General features: G+C 33.7%; 1 protein-coding gene across 1 annotated transcript in view; it reads right to left on the bottom strand.

Moving 5' to 3' along the window:
• The window catches only part of LOC134694950 (uncharacterized), a 142502-nt gene that overhangs the window by 114154 nt on the left and 16167 nt on the right, over positions 1 to 12181 (bottom strand). Inside the window, exons 4-17 of the mRNA XM_063556066.1 lie at positions 11074 to 11302; positions 10159 to 10302; positions 9593 to 9718; positions 8854 to 8923; positions 8108 to 8229; positions 7602 to 7718; positions 6443 to 6658; positions 5587 to 5733; positions 5084 to 5255; positions 4522 to 4800; positions 3495 to 3626; positions 2834 to 3018; positions 1500 to 1736; positions 639 to 746 (exon numbers count right to left, since the gene is read on the bottom strand). Of these exons, the coding sequence (XP_063412136.1) occupies positions 639 to 746; positions 1500 to 1736; positions 2834 to 3018; positions 3495 to 3626; positions 4522 to 4800; positions 5084 to 5255; positions 5587 to 5733; positions 6443 to 6658; positions 7602 to 7718; positions 8108 to 8229; positions 8854 to 8923; positions 9593 to 9718; positions 10159 to 10302; positions 11074 to 11302 (2284 nt within the window). The remainder of the gene's footprint in view (positions 1 to 638; positions 747 to 1499; positions 1737 to 2833; positions 3019 to 3494; positions 3627 to 4521; positions 4801 to 5083; positions 5256 to 5586; positions 5734 to 6442; positions 6659 to 7601; positions 7719 to 8107; positions 8230 to 8853; positions 8924 to 9592; positions 9719 to 10158; positions 10303 to 11073; positions 11303 to 12181) is intronic.

Below are 12181 nucleotides of genomic sequence, written 5' to 3'. Positions count from 1 at the left end.
CAGGTTTTGGCACATTTTTGTATCACATTAATATAATCACTCGCTAAAATAAATGAATGTTTCAAAGAATTCAGCAATAGACTAAAATTTTCGTTTTCAAAGTTTAAAATCTTATACAGTTAGTCTCTATGATCGTCGTATAATGGACATTCAGTCAATACATGCTCCTTCTTTTCAATTTTATCGTCACAAACAAAACAAGTTCTTTGATCTAATGGAAGACACAGATGCCCCATCCACCCTATCATAAGTTCAGTGAACTGTGAAAATAGGGGGAAAACTATAATTTGGCATTAACAATTGAAAGATCATATTATAGGGAACATGTGTACTAAGTTTCATATTGATTGTACTTCAACTTCATCAAAAACTACCTTGACCAAAAACTTTAACCTGAAGCAGGACAAATGGATGGATGGACGGCTGAATCAATGGATGGCCGCACAGACCAGAAAACAGAATAGCCATCAATGGGACATAAGAAGCACAAAGATAAATAATATGATTTCCACTTTTGATGTACTAATTGAACCATACTGGTACTTTACTAAGCTGCCCAAGCTCAGAAGTAGTGAATAGAACAGAGAACTTGATTTTGGTTATTTCCCTTGTTTTAACTTATCTACCCTGATTCATACCTGGACATGGGTACTGTACACTGAGTGTGGTCCCAGATAAGCAGTAGTGACCTTCAGGACAGGGGTAGTTATTGTAGTCCACTTCTCCAGGTCCTTGGCAGTAGTATCCTATAATATACAAATATTGGATATGAAATATAACAAAAATAGAGAGAAGTAAATAGAGTATAAATATAAAGATGATGTGAATAAAATATACTTTAAATTTAACCCAGGCATTCAATTGCAAAACCAACATAGCTTTTCTTGAATACAGATAATGCTGAATTCATTATTGGAAAAATGCTGAAACAATGCAGACATACAGTATTAACACATTTTAATCGGATCAATATCTATGAAATAGCACCAAAAGAAATCAGTTTTATATTATAGATGTGTGTTCAATGGTCTTGTTGGATGTCATTGTAAAATTTCAAAAACTGCTTTTAGTAATTTTGTATCTGTTTTCACTTTCACTTATGTGCCTTTACCATATAATATCTTAACAAAAAATGCATATAGACTATTTGACTGGTAGGCTAACAATAAACAAGACTATTACCATCTAAGACATAGGACATAATATATAAAACTTTTACAGCAGAATGCATTGAGTGTGAAGGTAAAGGTAGAATCTCTGGTTAGCTTGCTTGTTAGATAAACTACTCTCCTTTAAGAGTAGACTAGTCTGACAGATAACAAATCTCTCTGTGTGTAGCAGAAGCGGATTCCTTTTTGAAAAAAAAGTTTGATTGAATACATAGGGAATCACTGAAGTGAAACGTGAGCGGGCCCCATATAGGCAGCCAAGTGGGTCCCCTAGACTAGACTACTCTGAATTGATGAGGTAAACAGGTATAAAAAGGAAAGGCTGGTTACCTGGTGGACAAGCCACACAAGCACTTGCATCTGTAGATCCGTTGTATTGATTATAAAGTCCTGGTTCACAGCGGTAAAAGTTCTTCCCGTCACACCATCCTCCAGCCGGACACAGGCCATCAGCCGGTGATGGACTGGTTGATCCCATAGCACACTGGAATCCTTCATTACAATTAGAACAGGCAGTGGCTCCACCATTAGAATAGGTCCCTGGAGGACATTCTGATCTTCTAGAATCTAAAATAAATATTTCCAGAAATGATTTACTCTGCCTTTAGTCTTTAATCATGTTAATCAATTGTTCTATAAAATCTGTGTATTTAATCTATCAAACAAAATACTAATAAAAGATGAATGTAGGTACTGTAAATTCAGTAATGTTTGTAATGTTTTATTATTTTAAATACTGCTTAAAGAAAAACTGCCACTTTTATATGAGCCAGTCCATGCCAAAAGGTACATAAACAAAATTTACGAAATTCTAAAAAGTGTGCATAATTATTGGTAGTAGACTTGTGATTTATTAAACACATTTACTTTTCCTCATATGATCAAGCTGTGGGCTACACGCACCTGCAAGTGTTGAGACCCCCTCCCTTTAGTTTTATCAAGATTTTTAGTGAATTATTTCATATATTTCATTCATTTTCATAGTACAGTTTAAATGGCTTGATTTGCCAATTGATAATGTTAACCCCGGTAGCAGTACTAGTGGGGATAAGGGTCTCACTAACGAAGCTGATATCAATGCAATCAAACCTGGCAACGGTTCCAATCCCGTGCAACTAAGGTTGATTTATATAATATTAAATAACTTAACTTAATTTAATTTCTAAAACACAAGATGTCAGTTTTTGTATTTTCCCTCATGTTTAAAAAATTTAAAATGTTGTCTTACTTTCTTTAAACCTGTAGAACTGACGGAAATTATTGAGTTTTGTCTCTGTATAGGTAGTGTCGTAAATGTTTAAGTTTCTGGTCGGTAAAGCATTAGTCCGGGGAACAAATGATATTACACTTGCTCAAATACCAAAAATTCAGATATTTCTACGTCTTTTTCTGTTTTAATTGACAAATTCAGGAAAGAATTAACAATCTTATGAATGTTTACATTAATGTTGTTTTTTTTCGGATAAAATCGTTTTTCAAAAATACTATAACAAACTTTGCATGATAACGTGTCCATTAGTTTACCAAAAGGACTTTTTGTACCTTTTTGTATGGGCTGGCTCATATAATTTTAACTGTTAATTCAATTAGTTGTGTTTAATCCAATCTTTGAAGGACAAAGTATCATAGTATAGGTAATACCACATGTCTATTCAACCACTTACATTCTGGTTCAGGACAATAATAGCCTGATTCACACCCAGTACAATTTGTTGATCCAGCAGCACTGTAAAATCCTGGTTGGCAGATTGTCTGACCCTGTGTTGTGTGTTGACATTCATAACCTTCATCACAAAGAGTACATTCCTTCTGGTTGCCAAGGGAATAGTAACCAGGTTCACAGTTTTTACTGTAAAAAAATATATTCATAAAGTTAATCGAATCCCAACTATTTACAAGTGTTAAATGTTCAAACTTTTTGGTATAATTCAAAATTCGAAGGGTATAAAATAAAACAAAGTATTTTGTTTTTTTGGAAGGAAAATGATATTGCATCTTCACTTTTGAAATTGATGTTCTTTTCCTGTGAGAGACTGGTGTGCATTTCTGGTTTCTTTTATTATACAGCAGTAATTTAAAACATTGAGTTTGATTGGCTAATAACTGAGATCACATGAATGACCTATATTTCCAAATTTGCTTGTATATTGACAATACAGACAGTTTGACTGGGAAGAATCTGATATCACATGGCTACTTCATTTTTTAACTTTGAATTTCAGCCGTTCGATTGGCTACTTACTTAGGTCACATGTCTACCTAGTGTTTGTTCTTTGAATATCAGCTATTTGATTGATTACCTACTTAGGTCACCTAACTACTTACATGGTAGAGTTTGTGTCTACATCTGGGCATTCTTGCCCTATTGGACATTGTGTACAGACTGTCTGATTGTCTAATGAATAAGTTCCTGGGTCACATACGACTTCAACAGCTTGACTTGTTGTTGGACACGCCCTGAAAAACAATTATAACAGTTGAGATTTGATAGTTTATCAGTGACTTCTGCATTAGCTTGATATTATAAATTATCACATAATTTAATTGAATAAATTCAATGTTAATCATAGATAATAAATTTGTTATTGTTATTTGCTTCAAATCTATTCGTGAATACTATAAAATTTTTGACTTCATTTTTCATTGTGAATGTCAAATGGCAAAAAAATGGCAAAACTAATTAGTACAGTTTAAAGAAATGCGGGATACAAGTAATGTGATATAATATTGTTAGTTTGAAATGCAATATAATCAAGTTCTAGTTTTCAATAATTATAACTTTTATAAATTTCTAAATTAACAGTTCATTATTTCTATCAGTTTATTTTACAAAATAATATTTCTTTGCATCAGAAGTTCATTATACTTTTTCAAGATCGGTTATAAACATAAAAATATAGATTTACTGCAATATAAAAGAGCAACAAATATAAAGATGTTTGAAATAGATTTGAAAGATATTTTGGTCTGGTGATCAAGTTTCCTACACAATAAGTGGGAAGCAGAGGGTTTGTTGGACAGTCTATGTGGCGAGCATTGAGAGCACTTGGTATTGTTGGAGGGGAAAGAAGTAAACTGATAGGGAACTTGTGTAAAGAGGCAGAGACAGCATCGATGTGGTTATGGAGAAAAAGGTCAGAACAGTGGAAGCAGTAAAGTGAAGAGGCAGGGATGGATAGCCAAGTGGTTTCGGGCTGGGACTTGATCACCCCAGTCGGAGCACCTCTGGAGGTTGTAGTGGACAGCGCCGAAACAGCCGAGGAAGGAGGATTCACCTGAAGACGGAACCACGCATCTTTCCAACAAGATGTATTAAGGTAACATTAACAACTTCTATTTATTAATAGCATACTTTCCAGCTGGACATGGTGTACAGGATGTTGACTTGGCAATCGAATATGTTCCTGCTGGACATTCATCAGTTTGTGTCGTTGTTGTGGATGGACAAGCATGACCGGCAGGACAATCGGTACAGACAGTCTGTCCAGCGGTAGAGTAGGTTCCTGCTATACAATCTTGTATGCCGGTGCCATCTTTGTTTGGACATATTTTTCCAGCCTCACACACTGTACAGACGGTTGAATTGATTAAGGAATAATGACCGTCTGCACAGGGTATCTCTACACTTGACCTGCAAAAATAATAATAAATTAGTGATTGAATTTTGTCTCAGTTCATTTCTTTGACCGGCAAAATTAATTCATTACTGAAAGATTTTTTTCTTTGATCACATTCTCAACATCACACAAATACAAGATACTGTTTTTGCTGCCAATTATGAATTATATCTGTTATAAAATTAGTTGTTTCAATCTGTTTCAGGTAAATGTTTAACATACATTGATGAAACTTGACTTTTTCAAACGCATAACTGAACCAAGGTTTACCCCCTTAAATAACATTGAGATACTTACGAAACACTGAAACAGTAAGATCCTGCTGTACATGGTGTACAAGCCATATTTCCAGCGACAGAGTGCCATCCGGCAGCACATTGTTTATTTTGGGATGCATCAGTATTATCTGGACATTCATAACCGGCTGGACATTGGACACACTCAGTGGCTCCTGGACTACTAAGATATCCTGTAATAAAGAGATGATTTCATCATTTTTTTTTCAGTGGATGATTCAATGACCACTGTTGTAAACTGTATTTTCTGTACACTGTCTGATTATAAAAAGCTAATTTTAAAATTTCTATTAAAAGGTTAAAAAGTAAAGAAGAAAATAAAGGAACTGTCTTCAAAATGTGGGAAAAAAAGAAATAGGGAATGTCTTCAGAATTTGGTTTAAATATAATGTCAATTGCTACTCAATAAAAAGTTTTAAAAAAAATAGAATTACCAAGGAAAAAATCCATGTTATACACATTAAAAGGAAGACTGTGAAAGATTCTTTTGTACACTTTACTTACCTGCACTACAAGCTATTGGACTAGCTGTTGTTACTGGACAATATGAACCTCCAGGACAGGTCGTACAATTGGAGGCAGACCCTGCTAGATTGTATTCTCCTGGATCACAAGGGTTTGGTGATGTTGATTTGTCAAGTACTTCATATCCTGTAAACAAAAATTGTTATAAGAAATTTATATTTTTCGTTGAAGACAAACAAAATAAATGTATCCTCCATTTTTGCATAGCATCACTTGTTTTGTTTTTTTTCTTCTTTTAATTTGATGAAATTCAAAATTCAAAATTTCATGTTGTTTGTTTTCTAAAATTATTTCCTTCAGTATACTTGATGAAGGTCATTCCAGAAACAACTGTGCAACTCATTAAAATAGATACCATATGTTTTAAATCAAATTACTCTATACTGTTCATTGTCAATCCTGTCAAGTTTTAAAATGAATATTAAAATCCTCATACAATTGAAACTAGAAAAGAGCAAATTCAAAACATATATTAGTGCAATATCAGGAAGCACAACAGAAATTCTGTGGAGCTAAAAAATAAATCAGTATTTTTGTACTGTGAAAAATGTTTAAATTGTTTACCACTTGCAAAACTTGTAAAATTCATGTTTATGAGTGAACATTAATGAATGTTTATTAATTTTATGACAAAAAAATCAATAAATAATAGCTTATTTATCATCTTTCAAAATTATACTGTTGAAAAACTGTTTTCCTAACTTCTCTCTTATATCCTCAAAATCTAGTATTTATGCTAGTAAAATAGGCCATGGTGATACTTTCAATGATATATTTAATAATTAAAAACTTTAATGAAAGTAGTTATAAACCCAATGATCTCTGATCAACCTACCAGCATCAGCTGCTGTACAACTGGTTTGTAATCCAAGTGAGTATGTCCCAGCGGCACAATCTGTAGACTGAGTTTTATCAGAACATTCCTTCCCAGGTTCACATGCAGTACATGTTGATTGACCAGCGGGAGCATAAAATCCATTGGGACAATCTGTCTCAGCAGCAGCTTCATCCGGGCAATACTTCCCAGCAGAACAAGTGGAACAGACCATTGCTGTAAACAAGAAAATATATATTTTTTAGTTTTTATTAGAATAACAATATTCAGGAAGTAGGGAAATTGTTCATGTTCCAAGCTTTGACATGTAAACCATGTAAAAATATCAAAGAAATGGACCCTAGCAAGGGTCTTATTGATGGCCCTAACCTGTCAGGTTCATTCTTAATTTTATCATACATAGTTAATTAAATATCATTGATTTACCATTATTAATTCCACTTAAACTGATATATTTTCACAAATACTGACAACAATGCCTATGTCTAGCTTTTTTTTACTAATTTTGTTATTTGGTGGAACATTTTTCCTTTTCTCTTATCATGCTTATAACCATTTGTGATCTTGGCCTTGAAAGGTGTTGAAAATGAAAATACAAAGAATTTATTTTTTTAAAGTTGAACATACAATGTAAGCATGGAAGTAGACCATACAATCCAAGAAATGATCTGAATTTGAGCATTCCATGAAATCTTTTGAACTTGAGCAGACTATGAACCCTCATGAACTTGAGCAGACTATGAACCCTCATGAACTTGAGCATACTATGAACCCTTTTAAACTTGGGCATACTATGAACCCTTTTGAACTTGAGCATAATAGGAACCCTTTTGTACCTGACCTTAATGGGAACTATTTTCTACTTGAGCATAATGGGAACTATTTTGTACTTGAGCATAATGGGAACAATTTATACTTGAGCATAATGGGAACTATTTTGTACTTGAGCATAATGGGAAAACCCTTTTGTACTTGAGCATAATGGGAACCCTTTTGTACTTGAACATAAGAACCCTTTGTACTTGAGCATAATAGGAACCCTTTTGTACTTGAGCATAATAAGAACCCTTTGTACTTGAGCATAATAAGAACCCTTTGTACTTGAGCATAATAAGAACCCTTGAAAGTTGAGATTGTATGTTTATATATTCCTACTTACCTGCAGCAGCACTAAACTCTCCCAGTGCACATTTTACTGGTACTGATGCAGCCGTATCACATTTGTATCCAGCTGGACAATCTGTACAGGACATGGCTCCTGCAGCTGAATATTGATCTGAAAAGGGAGATAATCAAAACACATTAACCTCCATCGGCAAAAAAACATGCATGCAATATCAAAAACATATATATTTGATATTAAATAAGTCATTCATATTAACTGAAACAACACATTGAGGCGCATTTCTAACCTTTTTTAAAGTACACAAAATGCGTCACATAATGCTAACAATAGATCTATGTAAATTGCCTAGTCTGGAGATATCTAATGCTTGACATATACTTCTTTTTACAACAATTGGAAATTATTGGACAATTATGTTGCCTTTTATTTGCCTTTTCTTAATCCCCTCTGGGATTCCCTCTTAATGGGGCATATCTTACATCTCTTTTCTTTCAAACAAATAACCAATGCAGTTATGTTACAAATAAATAAATACTTACTAGCAGGACAAACTACAGGAGCGGCTGTTGCTGTGGCACAAGAACTTCCTGCAGGACATGTTGTACATGCCGCAGCTCCTAACACAGCATATTCTCCTGGGTTACAATCTACTGGGGTATTTCTGTAAGTAAATATTTTTTTTAAATTGATTGATTCGTATATATTTACACACCTGATTTTCAGCATTTAATATATTTTTCCCTTAAATAACTTCTATAAGATATCAATATCATATACTGTGGATTCATTAATATTCGTTGGATACCAATTTATGTCCAACGAAGAGCATATTTTGAATAGGCTTTGTGTACAGTGATTGATAAAACCAGGAAATAAAATATCCACGAATATGCAAGTTTTCAGCAATCCAAGAAAATTGATATCCACGAAAATAAATGAATCCACAGTAGGGATTATTACTAATGATCTTCAACAAAAGATATTACAATCAAAGTTACAAAATCTTTAAAATCACAACTTTACAATAAATCATTGCACTTTAAAACAAGTTTTAACATATCTGTCAAATAGTCACATATATTTCAAAGATTTCAAATTTATAGCACTATCCAAACACAAGCATACAGGAATGAACTGAGAAATGTGTCCTTCATAAGAAAAATAGCATAGGATATTGATCAAAAACTAAATTAATTAGAAAAATTTTCCAATTGTTAAACCATATTTCTGTTGAATATGTTCCTTCATCAAGGTCATCTTAGGGTCAAATGGTGTATATACTCACATTGGATTTGTACATTGTTTTCCAGCCGGACATTGTTCACATATATTCTGTGTTGTACTAGCTACTTCATCTATAAGGAAAAAAATTATGTTACGGAAATTAAACAAAGGAAAAATATGCCTTTCCAAAATGTTTAATTTAAAATAAGAGGAAATTACATGACAGTGCCTCATTAAATTCAATTACTTTTTTTTGATTTTGCAGATTTGTTGTTCTTTCTAAAATAAGTCATTTTCTTTAAATTTTCTTTGATCTTTCTTTAAGATAATTTACAATTGCACCCTACTTGAGTGGTGTGGATTTTCTCTACAAGTAAAAAAATAAATGATCTATCAACAGATCCCTAGGACAAGTTAATTGGTATGCGGTATGGGCTTTGTTCATTGTTGAAGGCTGTACGGTTACCTATAGTTGTTAATGTCAGTGTCATTTTGGTCTTTTGTGGATAGTTGTCTCATTGGCAATCATACCACATCTTCTTTTTTATAATTGGTATTATTACTATAAAAGATACTGTGGATTCATTTATTTTTGTGAGTACCAATTTTCATGGATTAAGGTCATCTAACATGTTTGTGGATATTTAATTTCATGGTTTTGAAGAAGTCTGCATACAAGCCTATAGTAAAAGTTATTTGTTGAAAATTAAATTTATTGCTCCTCTGTACAAACGAAATCAATGAGAATTGGTATCTGATGAATAATAATGATTTCACAGTAATTGGCCTTTTATACATACCGTTAGCACAAAGTGTACATGTGGATGATCCCGCTGCAGCCACATAGCCAGGATCACAATCTGTTGGTGTTGATGTGGCATTCTCACATTTTTTTCCTTCTGGGCATGTGTCACAAGTAGTAGATCCTGAAAAAAGTTCAAATAACCTTTAGTAAGCAAAAAACAATATTTTACCAGCCCCCTTTTATATTTAAGAATACTCTTGCAATTCATTTCTTATCAGTTATCAAACTTATCCAGGATGTTGAATTCATCATTAAAATTTGAAGATTATTTGACAAAAAATTAAGGAGTTTAGACTTGCAACCATTAAATAATGACATATTGATGGTATATAAACATTTTAATGCCCTTTCAAACAAAAAAATGTTGGGTAGGGAAAAACCACAATGCAATGTGTGAAGAATTAAAGAAAGACATAAAAAATAAACTTTCCAAAGCCTATTAGAATAAAACAAAAATTTACAAAAGTTATTTTTATTAGTTGTTTTCCAATCCATATGATTAAGCTGCATCCTTTTTTTTTTTTTTAAATATATGTGAAACCTAGTGTTATAACTATTTACCTGTTGAGCCTGTATATGATCCAGGGGCACAGGCTGAGCATGCTCCATCACCAGCGTTGCTATAGAAACCTGCAGGACAGGCGACTGCTGCTCCTTGATTTGGACAATAGTGACCATCTGGACACTGGGAACATGACTGCTGATCTATTATAAAAAGAAGTTCATTTAAATTCAAACTTGAAAAATTGTCTATTTGTAAGGAAAGCATATTTTAAATACATTAAACGATATTTCAACAAATGTAAATTTCTGTTTTTTTTCCCACATTTCTGATTTCACATTCAACTAAAATTCCTGTTTCTTGAACCCACCAAAAATGCCATTTTTCAAATTTGGATACCGGTAATCAACCTTTTTCCACTTAATTCATTTTCTAGTTCATTTTTCTAATTTAGTTAACCATATAAAGGACGATTTTCCCATAGCAAAACTTATATTATAGATCATAGACTCTAATCATGCCATCCTTTTTCAAATCTTAGTTCAAAGTCACAATGACAAGGTCAACTTTCCTCAGACTCCTTGTCACAGAAATCAGCAAGGCCACAAAAAAGTTTAAAAAATGATTGTTTCCTGTCCCTTGAAGAATACACTGGGATGTGTAGGCAGATAAAATACTACCCTACTGTGGTCTTCAGGTTGATATACATAAAGGCAACAGTAGTATATCGCTGTTCAAAACTCATAAATCCATGGACAAAAAACAAATTCGGGGTAACAAACTAAAACCGAGGGAAACACATTAAATATAAGAGAAGAACAACGACACAACATTAAAATGTAACACACACAGACGTAAACAATGTACCAAATATTTTCATAAAACGTGTTAAGGTAGATATGAAATTTTAGGGTAGGTAAGAGACTGGAAACTGAGATATATATTTTTTGGCCTAACAGTATTTTCTAACTTACTTGAGCTGGCTGTGTGTTGTCCTGTGGCACAAGCTCTGGGTCCATCATCTGTTGCTGGACAGTAACTTCCTATTGGACATGGTGTACAGCTGTCGTCTCCTCCTAGAGAATAGGTCCCAGCAGCACAGGAAGTGGGGGTTCCTGTACCTGCTGATGGACAGTATTTACCTTTCGGACAAGAGATGCATGCTGTTGCTCCTGGATCACTGTATTCTCCAGCTGCACAATCCTATGGGTTGAAAAAGAAAAGAATATATGACTTTTCCTCAATGAACAAAAATAAATTAATCTACCTTAATAAAGTAGCGATCTAGAATGATAATATTTTAAGAAAAGAATAATACCTAAAAAAACATTATCTCAATGATTGTATGTACCAAAAGTATACATGAAACCTGAGAATAAACTCCAATAAACATGATAAAGTTCTTTATCGCACCGCGGGTAAATTATCACGTTGTGATTGGTTTAACCCTGTCACGTGGTGACCCCCTATGAGACCGTAGGGGGGTTAGTAAGTTTCATAGGGGGTTCGTAATGCGGTAATGGTGACGTCATCTATAAATGTTGTTGTGTTTCGTTGTTTATTTTACAACAAAACGCAGCAGAAAAAGTATAGCGTGCGATAAATTCGTTATACGGCCTCACCCCCTATGGATTTTACTAACCCTCTATGGATCCGTAGGGGGTCAGTAGCGAACCATATAACTTATAACATGGTTTTATCAACAGTCAATACACAGTCAGGAGCCTGTATTCCAATAGTTGTCGTTTGTTGATGTGTTACCGATTTGTTTTTTTGTTTATTATTTGTACATAAATAAGGCCATTAGTTTGTTTGCTTGAAATGTTTTACATTTCACATTATGAGATAAACTCATCATAGATACCAGGACTCAATTTTGTATATACGCCAGACAGGTGTTTCGTCTACAAAAGACTCATCAGTGACGCTTGAATCCAAAAAAGTTAAAAAGCCAAATGACCTTTTAAAGCTGGCTAAGTGGTATGGATTTGGCTCATTTTTGTCGAGCCTTCGACTTTAGTCGAAAAAGCGAGACATAGCGATCCTACATTCCGTCGGCGTCGGCGTCGTCGGCGGTGTCAA

This window comes from Mytilus trossulus, chromosome 13 (genome assembly GCF_036588685.1).
Source record: "Mytilus trossulus isolate FHL-02 chromosome 13, PNRI_Mtr1.1.1.hap1, whole genome shotgun sequence".
In the NCBI taxonomy this organism is placed as follows: Eukaryota; Metazoa; Mollusca; class Bivalvia; order Mytilida; family Mytilidae; genus Mytilus; species Mytilus trossulus.
This window is presented reverse-complemented; position numbering and strand designations above follow the sequence as displayed.